This window comes from Prionailurus bengalensis, chromosome B3, assembly GCF_016509475.1.
Source record: "Prionailurus bengalensis isolate Pbe53 chromosome B3, Fcat_Pben_1.1_paternal_pri, whole genome shotgun sequence".
Classification (NCBI taxonomy): domain Eukaryota; kingdom Metazoa; phylum Chordata; class Mammalia; order Carnivora; family Felidae; genus Prionailurus; species Prionailurus bengalensis.
In genome coordinates this window covers 37954679-37978043 of record NC_057355.1, presented here as the reverse complement: position 1 = coordinate 37978043, position 23365 = coordinate 37954679, and the positions used below count along the sequence as shown (strand labels likewise).

General features: G+C 38.8%; 1 protein-coding gene across 6 annotated transcripts in view; it reads left to right on the top strand.

The window, feature by feature from the left end:
* The window catches only part of MAP2K5 (mitogen-activated protein kinase kinase 5), a 273046-nt gene that overhangs the window by 56956 nt on the left and 192725 nt on the right, over positions 1 to 23365 (top strand). For all 6 annotated transcript variants that reach the window (XM_043555086.1, XM_043555085.1, XM_043555088.1 and 3 more), the window contains exon 8: positions 2967 to 3031. In XM_043555086.1, the coding sequence (XP_043411021.1) occupies positions 2967 to 3031 (65 nt within the window). The remainder of the gene's footprint in view (positions 1 to 2966; positions 3032 to 23365) is intronic.

Sequence of the window (23365 nt, the reverse complement as noted above, 5' to 3'; positions counted from 1 at the left end):
ATTAGCTGTTAGTTGATCCTGTTCATGATGTTTTTCATAGTCAAGATCAATTAAAGTAACCTGTTTTTTTTAAGTTTATTTTATTTTGAGAGACAGAGAGAGAGAGAGAGAGAGAGAGAGAGAGAGAGAGAGAAAATTCTAATCAGGCTCAATGCAGGGCTCGAACTCACAAACCATAAGATCATGACCTGAGCCCAAATCAAGAGTTGGATGCTTAACCGACTGAGCCACCCAAGTGCCTCGAAGTAATCCATTTTAATCAGAGATTTGAGATTCTCAAAAGGTTCTTTGTAATCAGTTAATGAGCTTGTCTCTAACAGTTTTCTTTTAAAACATTTTTTTACATGAATAATATTTGCATACTATATAAAAGTTAGAAAATCCAAATAAGCAAAAGAAAAAGAATCTGATATTTTTTAAATATAAAAACCTATCAGTCAGCTCATAGGCCAGGCAAAGGTCTATAAAACTTTAAAACATTGTAGAAACACTTTACCTTTTTATGGATACTGTCTTTTTAAGTGAGATGGTTTTAGAACTTTTGCTTCAAAACCACTTTTATCTTTATGAGGCTCTTACAATCTTATTGTCTGAGGGATTCCAAATTTCTATCCTTGAATTTGCTCACATGCTTCTTAGCACACACACACACACGTGCACACACACCCACACCCACAGTACACAGCGTCTCTCAGCCTAACCTCTGGTGGATGCCTACCACTCCTGGTCAGGTCAGAATGCTGGGTATGGGGGGCAGGCGGCTGCTCCACTTCTCTTTTCAGGGTCCTGAGTTTGAGAGGTAAAATAACCCTACGATGTCAGGACTATAATGATTCAAGCAGCTCAGAGACTTGCCATACCTACCCATTTGCCTTCTCTTCAATAGAATGCCACAAAATCCAGCCCCCTGCAAAGTCCTAGGTCCATCCCAGAGTGTCATTGGAATGTGGAATGACAATATGTCTCGGCTTGTATATTTTTCTGAGAGGAAACTACTGGTCCTTTTATCTGGAAGGTCCTGACGGAGTGGTGGAGGGGATGTAGTCTTAAGAGTGTGGCCCCTGCGGAGCCTGGATCCTATGTAGTCCATGAAATTTGCTCTCTTGGAAATTTACTTTGAGCCTTGATGAGGGTGCAGCTTGTTAGGCAAGTTAATGGTACAAATGAGGTGGTTAAGAGTGCTGTTTAGACTACCTTGAGAAGTGTTTTGGAAGGAATTAGCCTGTTTGTACTCGCCAGTAGGTCCCGCAGTTTCCATGTATATATCCTTCGTCGCCATTGATCAAAGCCCACCTGGTCCTAGCTGTGCTACTGAACATCTCAAATTCCTTTATGTGCCGCTCTCCTTCATGCTGTTTTACAATTTCTCTTTTGGTCTGGAAGAAAGAAGTTTTCTTTTCTTCTCTTCTCTTCATGTTCCATCTTTTATGCAGGTTAAAACATGGTTTCTTTTTTTCTGTATTAGTAATACAAGAAAGGTAATGAAGAGCAAAATTTCCCTCAAATAGGAAAATAGCTGCCAATTTTTCTGACTTGTCTATCATTTTGACTCTGACCATAAATATAGTAATTAGCTGATTGCAAATTGCACCAATCAGGTTGTACTACAATTAAATTGGGTGTTGAATTGGCCTTTACACATTACTCTGTCAATATTCTTTTAGGGATTGGCAGAACGGCTTGGAAAGGAAGCTGTTTCTGTTACCTGCACTATACTGCTAATTATCACAGCTCTCTGAAGCTTCAACTTCAGAAATGTATAGAAGAAAAATATTTCCCTTGATAAATGGAGCCTTGCTTTATTCAATTGGCGGAAGTTTAGAGCAAAATATTTAAAGGTTTACTATAATGGTCTGAAAGCAAACTATTTTTTTTTTCCAGGTGATATTGAATTAAAAACTCCATCTGCCCATGCAAGGCAGTGCAATTCCCAGGAAATTGATTTTTTTTTTCAGGGCTTACTATGGCTTTTCCCAAGCTTTCGCTATATGGAAAATAACACTTTTATTGAATCCATTTAGTGAATAAAGTTGGCAGTTAATTTTTAAGCAACTGGACCACTGTGTAGAAAATTACCGAATGCATCAAATATAATCTGACTAATCTCAAAGTCATTTGATAAATAATTTAAGGAGTTCTTTACAACTCCAAAACATTATTTTGTGGGCGCTAGAATAATTGACTACTATTCATGATACAAACGAGAGTAGTCTTTGTGGTGTAGTAGTTTTATGGAACCTGAGAAAATGTGCATGCTATTTAGCATATTAAATGATGAAAATGACTTGAGTTTATAAGAATCACATTATTATATGTTTTCCCTTTATGGATTTCAGTATTTGTCTATGTATGCATTTTTAAGTGCACCGATTTGGCACTTTTCCATCGGCATAATATGATTTCTACCCAGTTACCGCTGTATACTAATTTATTGTTTCCAAAGGAAAGCTGTATCTACTCCAGGAAAATCATTAACATTATTCAGTTAGTTTGTTTAATGTTAACTGTGGGGTCACCTGAGGAGTTTTCAGGGGCTGATTTATTTACAGATTGTGCATTAGATTACTGGGTATGTGTCTGTGTGTGTGTGCTGTCTTCCCAAGTTTGATTTTGGTTATGTGCACTGCTGTTTGGCATTGGTTATGTGTAGTGCTAGAGACTGTGTTCTTATCCGTATCTCTGACCTGACCCTTTTGAGCTATGTTATATCATTCCATTTTGACACCTTTTATCAAACTTTAATGAAATGACCCAGGCAAACAAATTGTCATTAAACTTTCCATCACTTTGTCCCTTGGTATCGTCTTTTATAAATTGGACAGCAAATGTTGTATTGATCTTCTCGTTCTTGCAGCTGAACTTGAAATGACCCAGACTGCTTGTTGTTTATGGCCCAGAGTTGCTTTTCCTTGACATTTCCATCCACAGCATGACACGCTTTTTGTTTTTCTTTCTTTCTCATGGAGATGAATGAACAAGACATACGGTATCGAGACACTCTTGGTCATGGCAACGGAGGCACAGTCTACAAGTGAGTAGTCGATTTTGTTTAAACTTTCTATCCACTTTTGCCAAATGTGAGTATCCAAGTTCTCCGTGGCAAAGATTTTTAAATGACCACTGGCACTTAGATTTTATTTCTACTTTTGACTCCAAAATTCTGCAAGGCATCTATTTTCTGAGGAATTGCTTGCAAAAGTGCATTTATATTGCCTTTTTAATATTTCTGAGTCTGCATCTCTCCTGGGTGAACGTTAATAGTCCACCATTAGCAGGTGTACCTTTAACTGGCCTGAAGTTTAATGCATTTTTTTTCCTTTGCTTTTTAACACCATTTTTTTCTAAACTTGCTAGCACCCTGTACTAGTCCCCTGCCTTTTTACAGCTGTGCCCAGTGGAAGACAAACCTTATAAATACCATTGCTTTGCCCTGTGTCGACACTGTAAGTTATTAAAAAGCCTTCTTCCTGTTGTATTTCCTTCTCTCCCTAGTCCCCCGAGAGAATTTCTACACATTGATGAATATGTTAAGTTATAAAATTCTCCCAAATTCCAGTAGCAGTGATCTTACCCTAAAGGAGTGTTCATTTTCATATTAAAAAATGCTAACCATAAAAAATAGTTCTCTCAACAGGGAAGTCTTTCTCATGCAGTAGTGCAAAGTTTAAACTACATAATGTAATATCTAGTACTTAATAGTCTGCAATGGTGTATGAAAAATATTCCACTAGGAATTAAAAAATCCATACTCTGTATGAAAGCCCCGAGGGAGTAATAAAGCTTTCCTCCAGAGAGCTGTTTTCCATATATACACTAACTCTGTATCACATTATGATTGTGTTTTTACCTTAGATGTTTTAATGTGGATATTAATATATATTTTCAAAGTTGTGAAATAATTTATAATTGGTTATTAATGTTCTTGGAATTTTAAGTGTTTGCTAACCACGTGACTATAGATAAAAATTTCCCTGTTGCCTTATGACCATGAAGGGTCACATCTTAAAATCCCAGAACATCCTCCACACAGAGATGCAGCCTTGGCATAGAATTAGGTGTCTCAGGGTTAGAAGCTTCTTCAAAGTCGTCTGACCTATTCACTCACTCATGGCTTCAGTCTTCTCTCTACAGGTAGAGCCAGGATTGGAGTCCATTCTCTTGAATCTAGTCCTTTAAGAACTTATGTTCATGTATTTGGATTCTTTTTTCCTACAGATGACTGGGTACTGTGGATAGTTGGTCTGAAAGTTAAGTGCTTCCACTGTAATAATTCAGAGAATTAAATAATAGTGCAGCCCTAACATGATCCTGAGGCCATGCCCTTCAAAGGTTTGATGGCTACCTATTGTGTCTGAAGAGTTTGAGGTACTCTTGTCCTTCCCTGGATCGTACTGACACCCCTTTCCAAGTAGCCCCCAGTGCTGCATAAACAGCATCTCTTCATTTTACTCTTAATCTGACTGGAGTTTTTACCCTGTTCTGAATGTTCTTGGGTTCAGGTACCCTTAGAAAGGACAGAAGGAGGAACCTGCATGCCCTGATTTGCTTCTCTTAAGTTCACTGTAGAGAGCACTTTTCAAAGCCTCAACCTTTCTTTTTATTAATGCTTTTATGCTGATAGCCAGATAAAATAAAACAGGAAAGAAACAGGAAAGATTTCTAGCAACTCTTCAACTCTTTGGGTTCCTTTTAATGGCTTCAAATGGAATCCCAAAACATTTCTTTAGACTCCTAGCCTATTTATTTGCTCTGTTTAACCACATGTTGAACGCTCAGGCATGGTTGTGGTTTTAAATTGAAGCCCTATTGTGAATTTAGTGTTCTGGTTTATTCTAGAAGGGGGGAAACGTAAGACTACCAAACTCCAGCAGATGATTTTTATTAGAAATAATATCCCAGATGTTAACATTTTAATCTTTTATTTTACAACACAGGTTACCAACAGAAAGGGGAGAGGGAGGCAGGGGAATGGAAATAACCTGCCTATCTACCAAGGAAAAATGACAATGTAGAATCATGTTAATGTTTTATTATTTTTAAAATTATGGTGAGAAGCATAAAATTTAGTGTCTTAACCATTTTTAAGTCTACAGTAGTTCAGTGGCATTAGGCACATTCATACTGTTGTGCAACCATCAACACCATCCATCCCAGAACTGTTTTCATCTTGTAAACCTGAAACCTGTACCCCTTACACAGTAACTCCTTGTTTGCTTTGTTAATGTTTGTAGCCAAGAAGCATGGCCACAAGATCTCCTTTTATTAGGAGAACTGATAAAAGAACACATTATCTTTTTTTTTTTTTAATTTTTTAATGTTTATTTTTGAGAGAGAGAGAAACTGAGACAGAGACAGAGCATGAGTAGGGGAGGGGCAGAGAGAGAGGGAAACAGAATCAAGAGCAGGTTCCAGGCTCTGGGCTGACCGCACAGAGCTTGATGCGGGGCCCAAACCCATGAATCATGAGATCATGACCTGAGCTGAAGTCGGCCGCTTAACTGACTGAGCCACCCAGGCGCCCCAACAACACGTTATCTTATACCTCCTTAGCACAAGTTCTATACCTGCTGGAATGCTATGTTAATATTAGCAACATACCCTGAGTTTACTTATCTACTGTGGCTAGTGCTTAATATGTGTGTGTTGTAATATATTTTTTTAAATGTTTATTTTTGAGAGAGAGAGTTGGGGAGGAGCAGAAAGAGAGGGGAGACAGAGGATCTGAAGCAGGCACTGCGCTGACAGCAGAGAGCCTGAGGTGGGGCTCAAACTCATGAGCTGTGAGATCATGACCTGAGCAGAAGTCGACATTTAACTGACTGAGCCACCCAGGGGCCCCAGATTTAAGATGGTTTTTTGTTTTGTTTTGTTTTGTTTTATTTTATTTTTGAGAGAGAGAGAGATAGAGCATGAGTGGGAGAGAGGCAGGGAAAGAGGGAGACACAGAATCAGAAGCAGGCTCCAAGTTGTCAGCACAGAGCCTAACGCAGGGCTCAAACCCACGAACCACGAGATCGTGACTTGAGCCAAAGTCGGACGCTTAACGAACTGAGCAACCCCTGGATTTAATATATTTTTGACAGCGGTTGTTTATGGAGGGTGAGTGGCAGTAACATGATGATTTTAGTGCTTTATTTTACACACTATATTTCTATACAAAGAAGACATCCCATTTATCTTATTGCTTAGGTGATCCTTAAGAGGAAAGAAGGTAAAGATACCAAATTGCTTAACCACTTGTTATTGATCATTGGTCTTCATTTCTGTCTGGGCTTCCGTTGTATTGTTCTTATATCCCTGGCTTTTAGTTCGGCACAAAGAAATGGTATAATTGTCAAGAAATGAGAATCCACTTTACTAAAGTCTCCATAAAACTGTTTGATGTGTTATGATTGACTTTCTCCTACACTAAGTTTACCTTAATGGTGTTGACTATAAAAATTGTGATTTTTCAAACAAAATGATTATATTACAGGCTATGCTACATAAACTAGATGAAGAAAATATTGGAAAATCCACTCATTGGTAACAAAACTGGCTAATGGGCCTATTTAATTTTTTTTCTTATAAAGTACAATAAAGCTAATAAATGCAAAGCAAAAGTTTAATATTTCTTTCTTATTTGCTCCACTGATGGGATGTTGTGAATTTCAAAGGATAGGATATCGTGTGTAACTGCAATATATATTGTTTAATAGTTGATCACATTTTTGCCTTTTAAGTTTGGATGTTCCCCCCAGTTCTACAGTGTGAAATTCTGGGCCCAGACATTTAAACCAAGTGGTATTGTGGGTGCTGTGCATAGTCCTCTGCTGAGTTATTCTCTGTGTTATGATAATGACTTAGGTAATTTTAAGTTGGTATTTCTTGGATTACTAATTTGGGTGAAATGGATTATAAAGGAAATATCTTAGGCTAAAGTTTTATTTATGCCTGGGAAGAAGAATAATTTAGGAAAAGAAAATGAATGTACTCTCATTATTGTTCCATTTCCCAAAATGTTACATGTTGCTCCAACCTCCCCCCACCCCCATTCAAGAAAGACACATATCCTCTTCCCCTCTATGAGATTCACAGTGAATTTTAAAAACTTTGAGAAAGTAGAGAACAGGATGTGTTGTGGGTAAGTGTACCCTGAATCTGCCCCTAAGTAGCTGTGTGACTGGCGGAGAGTTACATAACATCTTCTGCCTCATTTTCCCCATGTGTCAAAGGGGGTAATGACCTCTAATAAGGTTGTTGTGAGGTTAAATGAGATGTTCCATAGAAAAGGAACTTACCACTACGACGGAGTAAATGTTAGCTAACTGGCAATGGTAGTACCAAATAATGGAAAAATTGTTGACCCCTGTGCTTCCTATGCTTACTTGACTGCAGGGCTCTTATTTTGAGGAACATCTACAGACATCTCCCAGATGTTGAATTGTGTTAGAGTTGCGTTTAATTAATTTTGAGAAATTCTGCATTATATTATGATACATGGTATGCTTCTGAGTTTCCTGCTATTCTCTAGTTGTCTCATGAATATGATTTATTATACCTTACATTACAATGATTTTTTAGAAGTTTCAAAGTATTTTCTCTTTTATCATAGTTTTTTGTTTTCAGCCTGCTCTAGGACAGCGGGTAAATGTTAAGAAGCCCATTTGACCATGGGAAAAAGCTAGGACCCCCAGGCCTGTGGCCAATCAGTGGCAAAGCCAGAATTCTGTCTCTCTCCTCTTTGCTCTGTGTTTTTCCCCCAGGCAGTGTTGTTTCTCAAGGTCAAGCAGAGTCCATTGTGTTTCCTTGTATTTCCTAGTGTACTGCGCACAGTCCTAAGGATAGGATAGATGCTTTATACATGTTGGCTGAAATGAGAATGAGGCAAGCGGGGTTTTTTTCCCAAGCAGGTTTTAGTAAGGCCCTTTAATTGGATTCTCCCCATAGCTAGCTAGTTTTAAAGCCTGCATACTTGTTTTACAACACTCACCTAGAAGAATAGGAATTTCTAAACTAAGGGCATATATTTGAATGATAAATTAACCCAACATACTAGTTACTGCCCTCTTTTTTTGCATAGTGTGTCACATTGCAATGAAAGTAATTAACAGGCCCACTTACTTTGGAAACATTCTATGATAATGAAGGCCAGTCCCTCAGGTTCTTTGCTCCCCCAGGGCATTGTTTGATGGAGTCACTTAAGCTTTGGGTCCAGAAATAAAGTAATACTTAACTCTTAGGACTTAAGTCATGCTAATAAGTCAGTTAGCTAACAAGCACTTAAGAATCATCTTTTATTTTATTTTTTCCTTTCCAAAAAGATTATCAGCTTTTTGGTCACATATGTAGGTGTTTGAAAAGAGTAATGAAATGTCCGCCTCCATTTGCTTCCTATAGTTACATTAAGGGTCTAACCTGGATTTTGGGTAGGATTTTCTCAGTGATATAATGGGTAGCATATGTACTGCCTACATGGTATTTTAAGATTGGATATATACCATTATTTAAGAATTGATTTGACTATATCTAGAGACAACATGAAGAGGGAAGGGATAATAATTCTCAAAGGTGTTGGTCCGTCCTTCTCTCTTTTGTCTTATCCATTTATGAGATATTTGTTAGGCAATAGGGTAAGGATGGTCCTTGGAGATAGTAACTGAGATCACATGAACTAACTATTAAGTTGTATTCTGCCCTTTACGTGGCTGTAGAGGCCATGTAAAACATTACGTTTATGTTTTTGGAGCTGGAATTAGATCAACTCATTACGGTAACATGATGTATTTAATGAAAATTAGAAGCTCTGGTGGTCAGTTATATAAAATGAGAAAACACATGAATTGCTGTCTAATTAAATGCTGTTTAGTAAACCAAACTTGTCAAAATATGGGATTCCTGAGGGGAAAGTATAATAAAAAGGAGTCGTTGAAGAAAATGTTGGGAACCACATAGTACTCAGAAAGCTCTCACTTCTCTTTCACTGGCCACCCTGAACGTGCCAAACCACATCAGCAGTAGTTCTGACCCCAGCTTCTCTACCGGCTGCACCAGTGACCCCACTCCTTTATATTTTTTTCCCTGAGGTGCATCTTGTAAATTAAGAGTAATTTTTAAGTGGTTTTGATATTGACCCAAGAGCTAGGGTGATTGTTTGATTTATTTTAACTTTAAATTTCTAATCAAATGAAGAGCCTTTTCCTTGCAGCCAAGATCATATTTTAAACAAGCAAACAAGATATCATCTTAATACAAAATTAAATACTTGTATATGGCTGGGTTGTGTTAAAGTATCATGTGACAAACAAGGATATTAATATTTCCAGAAAATCAATGACTGTTTGTCAAGTAAAATTAATTATGTATGTTTCCCTCTCTCCCTCTCTCAGCATTCACTGTTATAGGTTTGTTTCATACAATAATGTGTATTGTATTGATTGGACTCTAAAGAATGAATGTGAGCTTGTGATTCTCTACACCTTTCCCACCTTTGCTTCCCCCACTCCATGTTCACACGTGCTCATATCCATTATGGCAATGATGGATTATTGGCATCTAACCAACATGACAGGATGTTACAGGTCGCTGAGCAGAGATTTTCAGACTCTGTTTCCACCCGAATTAACTATTATTGAAATAGTTTATTGAGATTGAAGTATTGATCATTTCTGCTAACCTTGGCTTAAGGGAAGGAAAAGGAGGCAGAGGTGTTCTTAAAAGACACTAAATTTAATTTTAAAAAATCTCATCTATTTAGCCTTTTCTTCTTCCTGTTTTATAGCCCCTATTGTTTTATTGCTTGGAAGAGGGTATCTTGGCTTTATTTTTATGACAGTATAATTATACTTCAGAAATGCACTTGATTACTATGGGTAACAAAATTGTTCTAGTATATTGGTTTGGCCAATATTGCTATACAAACAACTTTTCAGTCAATTGAGTCTGGTAAAAATCAATACATTATGGTAATATTTCAAGTAAGAATTTGCTGAATCTAAGTATTTCAACACCATCTCCTTTCAGGGAAAAAATAGTTTTAAAGTGGCAGGACTTCTTTCTACTATTTTATTTTAGTAAAAATGCTTACTTTATAAAGAAATTTAAAGTCCCCAAGCAGAAGTGATTGTGAAGAGATATACATTAGCTCACATGGGTTTTTATAGGGTGCGGGAGATCTAGTTTTCCTTTGGAATCTATCCTCTGGCTGCATTAGGAGGGGACAACATCTGGGTGTGACTTCATCTTGTAGCATGCCACTTTGGGACTCGCGTGTCTAGTTCTGGGTACTGAGTTTTTACAGAGATATGGACAGTCCAGAGACCACCCAGAGAAGCATGGGGAGAATAATAAGGGGGCCCAGGAATTGGGCCTCTCCAATCCTCCTTTACACACTTGCTGAACAGTCTCATTGTAAGTCCCTGCTGTGTGGATGGCACCCTGCTGGTTGTTGGGGATGGCCTGGCTCTCATTCGACCTTGTCCAGATAGATGAAGTAAGTGCAGACTTCCCAGTCTAGGGCGCATGTCTGTATGTGTAATACCCAGGCCCCGGGTTGGGGCTGAGGAAGGGATGATGAGTTTTGGCTGTTTCCTCGGGAAGAATCAGTAAAGGTATGGAAGAACTGGTATTTGAGTTGAGAAGTGGTTGAAGGAATTGGCCAGCGTTTATCTGACGATTAAGGGTCTCCATGACCTCTGACTTCTTAAAAAGTCATTTCTGTCGACAGAAGAACAGGTTTGTTCTGTGTGTTTCTGAAGGCTAGCCTCAGATTGCTCCTCTGGAGTGTCTCTTGACCAGCCTGCTTTCGGTTAGAGTGAGTGATGCCCTCTTCCTACCGTTCTTCCCACTGGACGGTCCTCCCTGGAGGAGAGCTGTGTCAGTGAATCTGGGTGGGCGTCCTCAGGGCCAGGCACTGCACCTCACCTACCGTAGGAACTGGGGCAGTGATTCAGGAATTAACCTGCAGAGGCAGATTCTTCACAGTCTGAGGAGGAACACACAGTGTGGTCTGTGGCTGGGTAGCTCTGGGACTGTGAACCCTCTTACCTTAAGCAGAACAGCATGGCTGGTGTTCAGAACCACTGAGAAAAGAATTCCCACTTAGACCTGGACATGAGTTGACTACAGAGGTCACTCCTGAGGCTGATGTTGCAGAATTAATTAGCATTCAGCTACTATAAAAATATTATGTCATGTCTTGCTTGGTTTTGTTCTTTAAAATTTTATCTTATTGTTTATTCATTTATTCATTGACTAAATACAGTTGACCCTTGAACAACACAGGTTTGACTTGCACGGATCCACCTATATGTGGATTTTTTTCAGTAAACAGTACAGAACTGTAAATGTGTTTTCTCTTATGATTTTCTTAATAACATTTCTTTTACGGTATATAACATGCGACGTACAAAGTATGTGTTAATCGACTTTATGTTATCTGTGAGGCTTCCAGTGAGCAGTAGGCTATCAGTAGTTAAGTTTTTAGGGAGTCAAAAGTTACATGCCAATTTTCAACTACACAGGGGGCACAGGGGCCAGTGCCCCCAACCCCATCTTGTTCTGGGGTCTACTGTCCTTACTGTCATTCTATGCCAAGGAGTGTTCTGTGTATTTGTGGTCCAGTAGTGAATAAGGCAGGTCCCCTGTGCTCCTGGAGTTCACACTAGTGGGGCGAACAGACAATAATCAAGGAAATGAATACTGAAGTAAGATGATATCAGACCTTGCAAGTGCTGTAAAGAATGTAAAATAGTTGCTCAGCAAGGCTTCTCTGAAGAGGTGATGTTTGAGCTCAGACCTAAAGGACAGCAAGGAGCCAGTCATGGGAAAACCTGGGAGAAGAACCTCCCAGGTAGAAGGAGCCACTCTGGCAAAAGCCTGAAGATAGGCATGAATATATTGTGTCCAGGCCAGTGTGGCTATAGCAGAGTGAGCCCAGGGGAGAACAGAGAGACAGGCAGAGGCCTTATCATGCTGGATCTGTCAGGCCTTGCCGAATCCTTTCTCAGAAGGTTACCCCCTTTTCACCAGTGAGAAAGATACAGCTTGGAAGAATTAAGGGGCATGCCCAAGGTTCAAATCAAGATTAGAACTCGGTATCAAAGCATTGAGTCATACACGTTTAATATGTACAATTTTTAGAAATTGTACAGAATTCAGGTGTTCTGACACTTAGATTAGTACTTGGGACCACTACTCAAGCTAGGGGTTTTCTATCTGGCATTCCCCCTCTTGAGTTTCCTCCTCTTTAACCCAAATTAATTCTGGATATAAGATATAAATATATAATTCTGCAAGTCAGTGATGTACCATCTCTAGTTAGTTTTAGAGGCTTTTTAATAGACATGAAAACAACCATTTCTTGGCAGAGTTATTGCAATATATCTTGTTACTCTATCTTTTGGGTCTCTTTCCTTATCAAAAACTTAGAATTTAATAATCAAATCCCTAGATTAATTGTATGGTTATGCTAGTGGAGGTGGTGCATTTCTTGATTTATAAGACACATTACATTTTTTTCTTTCTTTCTTTCTTTCTTTCTTTTTTTTTTTTTTTTTTTTTTTTAGGTATTTTGTAGTCTCCAGTGTGTTAGAAAAATGTAGTCTCTTGGTTGGCATATAGCACAAGCAAATATTTGTGTACCGTAGCATCTAGGGTATTTACTTAAATTGCTTTTTTGAAAATAATTCACTGGGAAGTCCAAAAGGCATTTAGTGTGTATAACTTTCTGCCAGTTTTTTTTTTTTTTTCCGTTGCTCTATCATTGGTTACTTAGATATAAGAGTCTCTGTTTCTGTTAAATTGCCACCTTACTGGAGTGAAATATGTTTCGGTTCTGATCTGTGTGCTACCACTAAATCAGAGGAGCAGATGATGGAATTAGATGGGAACTAGCAATAGATAGTTAGGTTGTGGGAATTAAGCCTAAAATTTCTTAAAACATTGATTTGCGTTTTAAGTGTTATCCTTTTGACCCTAAAATTTTCATACTTTTCCTTGTCAGTATTACAAACGAAAGAAAGAAAAAGAATGTTCAATATTACTGCTAAAAGTAGAGTTCATGGTTTTTGTTTGGTGAGTTCAAATAATGAAGTGAAAAATGTTCAGACAAAATTAGAACTTGCTTTAGGGCACAATCAATATAGCATTTTAACAAGCTTAGTGTGTTTAGAAAATACATATTGTATAAGATTCTCAAACATTCTGATTCTATTACGACTGCTAACTATAGCAGCAAATGTAACAATATACTTAGTCAATAAACATAAAACTCTGATTAAACCATAATTAAATTTTTAGAAAAGTTATCTAAAAACTATGAATAAAATATATTTTTACGTTGGCTCAGCAACAAAATGTATGGCCAGTGAAACTTTAGAGTGGCAGAGAAAAGCGTATATGGGATTAAATTACAGAATGGATTTTTACCACAAACACGTGTACTAAGTTTCGGTACACCATTTATTTCTTTTCACTTTTAACTTTTTTTGAAGGTAATTCCTAGTGAGCGTGGCAGGGTACAAGAGCTGTAGTAACTGACTGTCAGGGCAAATGAGAAGTTTCCCTGCATCCCGGAGCCCAAGTGGATGGTTTCAGGGCCCTGCCTGCCTCCATTCTACCCAAAGCACAGGCGGTGCTCAAATCCTGGTGGTCGCATTTCTGTTTGTCCCCAGCAGCAATGAAATACAGCTGGGTACAGTGGGTATCACTGTCCTTGTTTGACCCTGTGAAGAGACTGAAACACCAAAATTAATGGATTTCCCTGAGGATTCAAAACAAGACAAGGATAGAACCACCACTGAAACTCATACTTTCTTATTTATCCCTTTGTAGTGCCCTTCCTGGTGAATAGTTACTTTTGGTTCTGTGAGGAACTAAGTATGTGCAACTGTAAGAATTTCTGCTGGCCTGTTCAACCAAATATCCTACAGTTGTACTTTTTAATTTTATTTTTATTTTTTTGTATGAGGCACATGTACCTGTTCAGATGACCCATATGAACAAACCCTGTCTTCTTTCTTCCCTCCTTCCCTAGAACTTGTTATCTTGGAAGTAACGGTGATTAACCAAATGCTAAAAATGTTCATGCTTTCCAGCATATGATTCTCCTAAATTAGATCTTTGGGTTTTTCCCTTGTCCATGACTTTATGAGTGCATTTATGTGTGTATTAAAATCATTTTGGGGGAGTGCTTGGGTGTTCAGTCAGTGAAGCATCTGACTCTTGATCTTGACTCCGGTCAATATCTCCCTGTTTATGAGTTCAAGCCTACGCTATCAGCACAGAGCCTACATTGGATTCTCTCCCTCCCTTTCTCTCTGCCCTCCCCCACTTGAGCGCGCACGCTCTCTCTGTCTCTCTCACTCTTTTTCTCAACAATAAGTAAATGAACGTTAAAAAAAAAAAAGAAGTGGGGTGCCTGAGTTAAATGTCCAACTCCTAATTTCACCCCAGGTTGTGATCTCATGGTTGTGAGATCAAACCCCACTGTGAGCTTTGCGTTGACAACGTAGAGCCCACTTGGGGTTTTCTCTCTCCCTCTCTCTCTCTGCCCCTCCCCTTCACACACACACACACACACACACACACACACACACATCCTCTCTCGCTCGCTCAAAATAAATAAATACATGTTAAAAAATGTTTAAATAAATCATTTTGGGGGATCTTGTTGCTGTTTTTGGCTGCTGGTCTTTTTATTTTTTTTAAATTTTTTTTTTTTCAAAGTTTATTTATTTTTGGGGGGCCAGAGAGAGACAGAGCATGAACGGGGGAGGGGCAGAGAGAGAGGGAGACACAGAATCGGAAACAGGCTCCAGGCTCCGAGCCGTCAGCCCAGAGCCTGACGCGGGGCTCGAACTCACGGACCGCGAGATCGTGACCTGGCTGAAGTCGGACGCTCAACCGACTGCGCCACCCAGGCGCCCCGGCTGCTGGTCTTTTTAAAGAAGTTTGTTTTTCTCCTCCCGCATGGACTCCTTTCTCTCTCCCTCCCCCCCCCCCCGCTTTTTAAAAAAAATTTTTTTAACATTTATTTATTTTTCAGAGACAGAGACAGAGACAGAGTGCAAGTGGCGGAGGGGCAGAGAGAGAGGGAGACACAGAATCTGAAGCAGGCTCCAGGCTCTGAGCTGTCAGCACAGAGCCCAATGTGGGGCTCGAACCCACAAACGGTGAGATTGTGACCTGAGCCGAAGTTGGACACAAAGTCAGATGCTCAAGCAACTGAGCGCCCCATCCCTTTCTCCTCCCCTTAATCTTTAAAAGTATATGTGACATCTTTAAACCTTAGTCTTCTGAATGGATTTGAGAATAGCACTTTCTCTTGACTAATCTCAAGGGACTTTATAAACACAATGTCTCTTCATGTTTGAAGAGCATGATCTAATACATTTTATATAGTTTTGGAAGCCACTAGCTCAGAAAGAGTGTGGTCGGATTGAATTTGGAGTCCAAATGCTTTTTCTTCTTTTGTCCAAAATGTAGCTCCTCAACACAGGCACAGTGCTATGTGCAGGCAAATCACTCAGATTCCTTCTTGTTATAGATTTAAAGATGACTGTCCCCAGATGGTGGAAGGTATGATGGTGGTTTGAGTGTTGCTCAATTTTTATGTGAAAGGAAAAGTCCTTTCTGGCTTGTTTTGACCTAGTCATGATACACCCATTTCAGGAAGTCTGCTATGCACAAAAGTGCACAAAATGAAGATAAAGTGCCTCTCTCCAGCCTGACAAAAGCCATTCCTTTGCAGAATGGTAGCTGCAGTGAAAGTAAATAAATGAATGGACAGCAATCACAGCCTAGTTGATGAAACTGTTCAATTAAAGCACAGGCATTTACATGGTGTAATTTCCCTAAATTGCCAATGAGCCCCTTTAGACACAACCAGTGTTCAAATTGATTTCAGCATTGATTTTGGCTGAAGCTGATAAATTTCTGCTTGTTAGTTAAAGTAATTTTGCAGAAGACTTTGTACTGCAGTATTGAAGTGTTCATTTAGCTGATGGTTAAAAGAGGAGTTATTTACAGAGGCCTCTACTGTTGTTCTGAGATGGGACAATTCCCCAATCATCTTTTACTTTTAATTTTTTAGGCTTCAGTATACCAATCAATAGGTGATTGAAACTGATTAAAACTTATCCAACCAGCTGCCTATGGCAGTTTAATTAGAAGCTGGATGATTCTTAAATTAAAGTTGTCTTGTTTTCATTGCATAGCTATCTTCCAGAAGAGTAAGAGACTAACAGTGCTGAAAACTTCAAGTCTCGCTTTGTTGAGGTATCTCACAAATGTTCAGTCACATGGTAGCTATTCCTAAGGCAACTCAAAAATGTATTCAGAGGCTTTGGCCATTATAGAGATTACAAGTAATAATATACGTACTTGTTAGTCAAGGAATTTTGTTTTTCAGGCCAAGGGATAACCTGTAACGTAATGAGGTATGTGAAAGAACAGCTGTTGGTGTTGTAGATCTTATTTCATAAGCAAGATGGACACTTGAGCTGAGTTTTTAAATTCTGCCATGCAGGAGAAAACCAGCAATCATGATACACTATGCATCTCTGTGCTGAAAACCATCAGCTTTGAATTTATATTTTTATTTTGTTTCGAGGTCTTGATTAAAAATCAATCTCCAGTGAATAAAAACGAAACGTTGTTATATAAGTACATGTTGACTTTTCAACAATATTGTGGACAGGGTTATAGAAGAGAAATTTTTGCTTCAGAAAGATTCCCCATTCTCATTTTCTCTAGTGTGGGACAATTTCTTGAGTTTTTAATGGAAATGGGTTCATATTTCTGTCATAGGGGACATATTACATCTGGTACTACAAGGAAGAAAGGAATAAATGGCTCACTTTTCAGAGGTGCATTTACTCTTTGACCCACTAGGGTGCTATTTAGTGTTCTAGGAGAGGTAATTTAGTAAATAGTACCCCAGTGGCCTGAAAAAGTTAATGCAACTCTGAAAAGTGAGTCATTCAATCGATTTTCCCTATTGCTTTTTAAACATCGACACGGACCATATCCAGAGAACCTTGAAGACAACTTGAGTTAGAGGATCTAGAAGCAATCAGTTTACGTTCACACAGGCTCATTGAGGCACACACTAGATTTGGCTTCAAAGGACTGGAATCCACATCCCACAACAGTGCTTATCAGATCAGAATCTTGAAGCAGTTCTTGATCTCATCAAACTTTGGTTTTCTTACCTATAAAGTAAGAATAATAAGAAGAAATTTTTGTGCAAATCAAATAGCTTCTGTCTATAAAAAATATAAGCTATAAAAGCATAATAGAATATTAGTTACTAGTTCATGGAGGTTTTCTGAAATAGCCATTTTTGTGTCTGATTTTAGAAAGTGTTTTATTGTTAGCTTTCCACAAAGAAACTGTAAGCAGATACCTCATTGTAATCAAATCATTTCAGGAGAGGAAATTTCCCAGGTCGTTAATCCTCAGTGTGTTCCTCTTTTTCCCCACACAAATTGCCTAAATCGTGTATTTCTCTCATTCTCACCATTCAGCTTTATGTGTCATGCCTCTCTGTTTTGTCCATCACATTCTTTCCAAACCTTTGATCAAGAGATCACTGTAATTGTAGCTTCCTTGATCTCCAAGGTATTTAGGCCATATATTAAAAGACATTACTCTAGTTGATGTGGGGAGTGTTAAAGGCTTGAACCAGGCCACATCAACTTACGGAAGAAATATGGAGGCAGTGGTGACAACACTAACTGAGGCAGGTGTGGGAGCAAAAAGGGGTGTGTAACCAGAGTAATTAGAATAAGAAATGACAGAATGTAGTGTCACAGTAGCTTTTCTCTGACTGGAACTCTTTCTAACCCTGCCAAATTCCATGTGTCATAGGTTAGCAACCAGTACCCTATGGATGATCAGCATCTTGAAAGAGTTGTTAATATCTGTAACCTAATAACATGTTTGATTCGATTCTTAAACAATCGCCAGCGGGGGTGAGGTGGGGAGGCTCTATTGCTTAACCATAAATTATTTTACAATCAGTAGTCAAGCATTTGTAATAGGTTTTTAGGCAGAACGAAGGTTGGCATAGACTGCTATTTGAACTCATGGGCAGTTTACATAAAAAAGCTTCTTTTTACAACTGCTATTTACTTTGGATTTCCTATTTTAACAGCTAAAGCCTGGCTAATGTGTTTATCTATTATGGAAGGCAACAACTGTCAGTGTTGATTTCCCTGAAACTATTTGATTTTTTTTCCTGTGGATGGCTATTTTAGTATGTGACATATTGGTAAAATCCACACCCAAAGAAGTGTACCACGAGAACAAATTTCTCAAAAGATCAAGGAATAAAACAAAATTTTCACGAACTGAATCACAGCTAATTTACATGTGGTTACTGAAAATGTGTCACTGAATTAAAAGATGATATCCAGGGGTATTAAAAGTTAATCTCACAAGATAACAGAAGATTTTTGTTTGTGTATTTATGTATATATTCACACACATTTATGCACTTGACCTTTATAAAGGCAAAGAACTGCTTTTCACTTGTTTGCTGTTGGCTTCAGAATCATTCAGCCTTACAGTCTTTTGGCATAATTTAATAGAATCAAGGCTCAGGTCCTTATTTTATTTAATTAAAAAAATTTTTTTTATTGAGAGTGAGAGAGAGAGACAGAGTGCCAGTGGGGAGAGAGGCAGAAAGAGAGAGAGAATCCCAAGCAGGCTCCATGCTCAGCACAAGCCCGACATGGTGCTTGGCTTGTTCCCACAACCGTGGGATCATGACCTGAGCTGACGTCAAGAGCCGGATGCTTAACCAACTGCGCCACCCAGGCGTCCCAGGCTTCTTATTTTTAAAGAGGAGACTCAAAGGACATCTCCTCAGGCCATGTGTCTCCTTGTGGTGTTGTTAACCCTTTAATTTCCATCATGTCCTGTCTTTTCTTTTGTGCCAAGGCTATAAAATCTTTAGGTGGAAAAACTTCTGAGTTGGAAAAAGACTTCTATTTGTTATTCTAAATCTACATAAAATCAGAGTTACTTTTTTTTTTTTTTTGGTGAATAAATAAAATATATAATGAGCAAGGAAACAGCATCTATAAGTATGGAAACTGATGATCTTATATCAGATAAGGTATATGATGTATGGTATTGGCCTTAATGGATACTAATTTTTTAAATAAAGAAATAGATTTAATAATTAAATCTGAGGGGCACCTGGGTGGCTGTCAGTTAAGCATCTGACTCTTGATTTCTGCTCAGGTCATGATTTCCCGGTTTGTGAGTTCGAGGCCCGCATTGGGCTCCACACTGACAGTGCGAAACCTGCTTGGGATTCTGTCTCTGTCCCCTTCTCTCTCGCTCTCTCTCTTTCTCTCAAAATAAATAAAAAAATAATTAAATCTGAGTATGGTCAACTCTAACTTTCTATGCTAATGAGAATTAAGAGTTGTATAGATAATTAAAATGGATAACTAATAAAAAAATTCTCATTTTAGATAGTGATTTGTCTCCTCCCAGTCATACTTTTTGTCCTAATGAATTAGATCTCAGAGAGGTTTCTCTTTCACCTTGTCTCCTTTATTCTGCCCTACCTCTGATGCCATGTTGGACATATCTCTGTGGCATTTAAAGAACAGAGGAGCAAGGAATCCAGCATATCCCAGAAGCTTTGAAATTGTTGCCTGAAAAACAGCGTGATTTTGTCATATAGAAAAGCCATTACTATGGCCAAAGTGAGCAAGTAACAGCAAATGCATTTGTAACTTGTATTTATTTAAAATAGTCTGTGCTCCGTTTCTTTTTTGCCTCGTATGTATCCTGTGAGAGATCCAGGGAGCAGCATAGATAAACATCATGTTCTTTCTTGCTTACCTAAAATAAGACCATCCCTTTCTGATTACTGGTTACTTCTTAAGCCAAATCCTAACTATGGTTTTCATCATTTTAGTGACTGGATTCCTTTCTTAGGTTTCCCATTCATTTGGAGAATTTTCCAACAATGATAGCCCTCTATAAATAATTCACAGAGTAATTGTGTTCCTCTTTTCACTAACCTCTGCAGTATGTTATGTGAGAAGTAGAACTTACGTCAGTGGTGTTTACTCCACATGGTGTGTGAAAGACGGTCTCTCTCCTGCACAGGACAGGGACCGTGGAGCCCTGGTTTTGCCACTGTGATTAAAAGTTATCACACATGCAGTTACTCTTGAGATCCTTGTTCCAAGGGGCAAAAACAGGGAAAGGTGTTTGTTTCCCTATTCATTTTAATGACCATTTTGCTAACAAATTGGCATTTCTAACATATCAGTTTTACTGAACCTTGAAATATTTACAGTCATATTGTAGGCCGGCCCCTCCGTTCTGAAATTATATCCTACCTCACAATCGGTAGAGAAGCACAGATCCTCCCTGTTATAAATTTTTTTCTGCTCACAATTGAAATTAATTTGATTAGAGCGTGTATAGAAGTTAATGTGCAGAATAGTGCTGTAGAAATTAGTTGCCTACTTTAATTGTATGAGATTGTACAAGCTTTATGAGAAAATATATGATCAGCTCTAGGTTATTTATTTTATGAACAGGAGTCAGCTGGGACGATTGATATTTTTTTGGTTCTCCTAGAACTTGAAATTCTAAGCGTAAATAATTTCAGTAAACATTGTAAAATACAGATGCAGTTGATCTTAGGCATGACATAAATTTGTGTGGGAGTCCAGATGTTGGAAAATGAACACAGGTTGTTTCTCCCTTATGTCCTGTGTGACTGTAGGACTTCTTAACAGTTTGTTTTGAAATTTTTCTTTTCCTTACACACTTTTAAAGATTCTTAGAGAAATTCAGTTTATTCACCAGACTGATGTGTCTTTTAACAAATTCTCATTAGGATTTATATGAAAGTGAGCCCACCTTTTTTAGCCTTGTATATATTGTATTAGACCCTTCTTTAAAATTTCAAAAACCTATAACAGAATTAATTGCATTTGTCCCCAAGTATGGCTTTGAAATCAGTCACGTGATTTTTTTTGAGTCCCTACTCTGGGCAAGTTCCTGCACTTGGCAGTGTGGGGAGTAACCCCAACCTTCAGGGCCTCAGGGACACCATTCCCGGGTTCTGTTGCTGGCTGACTGTGTGCACTGTTTCATCTCCTTTACTGGTTTCTTCTCATCTCTCCGACTTCTGAATTTGGAGTGCCTCGGGTTCAGTCCTCAGACCTTGTCTCTAATTAATTTATTTCCTAAGAGAGCTCTTGTGGTTCCATGGCTTTGCGTATCATTCATATGTTGATGAAACCCAAAAGCACATCTCCTACATAGTCCTTTGCCCTAAACTTCAAACTCCTATCTCATTACCAGTTGGACGTCTTTTACGCATGTCAGAATTACCCAAAATTGAACTCTTGATTTCCCCGAAAGCTGCTCCTTCTGCACTTGTTCCAGTCTCAGTAAATGGAAACTCTCTTCTACAAGTTGCTCATGATAGAAACTTTGCAGGCACTCTTGATCCTTATTTTTCTCTCAGACCGTCCACCAAATTTACTCACAAATCCTGTTGGCTCTTCCTCAAAACTCCTTTAAGATACCAGCCACCTGTCACCACTCTTTTCCTACCAGCAAAGTCTAAGCCACTATTATCTCTTGCTAGGATTATTTCAGCAACCTCCCATCAAGTCTCCCAGTCCCTATCCTTGGTTTCCCTGCAATGTGTTCTCTCCATCTAGCAGCCAAAACGATCTAAAATATAAGCTCTCTCCCCTCCTGCCGTGGCCTCTCAGAATAATAGTTGGAGTTCTCACCATGGCCTAAATAGTACTACACAGTCTGTCTTCCCATTACCCTTCTGACCTTGTCTTGCACAGCTAGCTCTGTTATTTATTCCACCTCTACCTCAGGGCCTTTGAACTTGCATCTCCTCTGCCTTGAGTCCTCTTCTTTCAGATGTCTAACTTTGGTGTGGTCCCTTACTGCTCAAATGTAACCTGATGAGAGACATTCCCTGATGTCCTTCCTACCCCTAAAAAAAAAAAAAAAAATGCTCCTAATCTTGGCCACTTGTCACTTGGTCCTTACTTTTATTCTTTTTAATTGTACTTCCCCTACCTGACAGAATTGTGTAGTTATTTGATTATGGTCAGTCTTTCCTCTAGAACGTAAACTCTTAGAGCAGGGACTGTGGTTTGTCCTCTGTCCCATCCACAATGCCCATTCATTGTGCTTGGCAATTGGGAGACATACATTTAAGTATTTGTTAACATATAAACTAAGTTTCTAGGAGGAAAGGGTGTCATATACTGTGGTAGCAGTTGGAGATACAGAAATGAATAAAATGGACCTTGACACTGCCCATGAAACTTAAAGTAGGAGAAGACATAGGCCCTATATTAAGAATTTACTATCATATTTAATTAGTAATTAGAGTTTACAACATAGTTAAATAAAGCATACACTGGTGAAGTGAAACAATGACTTTGAAGAGAAACAATAATTCATAAAAGCAACATGTGAAGTATTGTAAGGCAGTAGAGTAGTTGATGCCAATGGATAAATTCAACCATGTAGAGGTGCACGGGTGGCCCAGTTGGTTAAATGTCCAACTCTTGCTATCGGCTCAGGTTGTGATCCTGCTGTCATGGGATTCAGCTCCACGTCAGGCTTTGTGCTGAGTGTGGATCTTGCTTGGGATTCTCTCCCCCCCCTCCCCCCGCATTCTCTTTTCCCCTCCCCTGCGCACTTGTGTGTGTGCATGCTCCTCTCGCTCGCTCTCAAAATAAATAAATACAAAAAATCCAACCACACAAACCACAAGGTAGAGAATCTGGTAGGTGGAATTTTAATGTATTCTTTTCTTGAATCCCACCTTCTACATTCACACATATCCTGAACTAACCTTATTGTAAACTATTCTCTATGTGTATGCTGTCTGTACTGGAAATAGCCCAAGGGCTGACTTGAGATAGACCCAAATTTGAATCCTGTATTTGCCACTCATGAACTCTTATTAACTTGGATGAGTTTCTTTTTTTTTTTTTTTAATTTTTTAACCTTTATTTATTTTTGAGACAGAGAGAGACAGAGCATGAATGGGGGAGGGGCAGAGAGAGAGGGAGACACAGAATCGGAAACAGGCTCCAGGCTCTGAGCCATCAGCCCAGAGCCCAACGCGGGGCTCAAACTCATGGACCGCGAGATCGTGACCTGAGCTGAAGTCGGAGGCTTAACCGACTGAGCCACCCAGGCGCCCTTGGATGAGTTTCTTAATACCTTAATATTCCAGAGTCTGTTTTTATTATTATCTTTAGTGGCTTATGATACATCATAGGGGAGTTTGAAGATGTCTGTAGACTCTTAGGAATTGTCAATACCCCCCGTTTTCCCCCTTTCTGCCTTCTCCTGACTA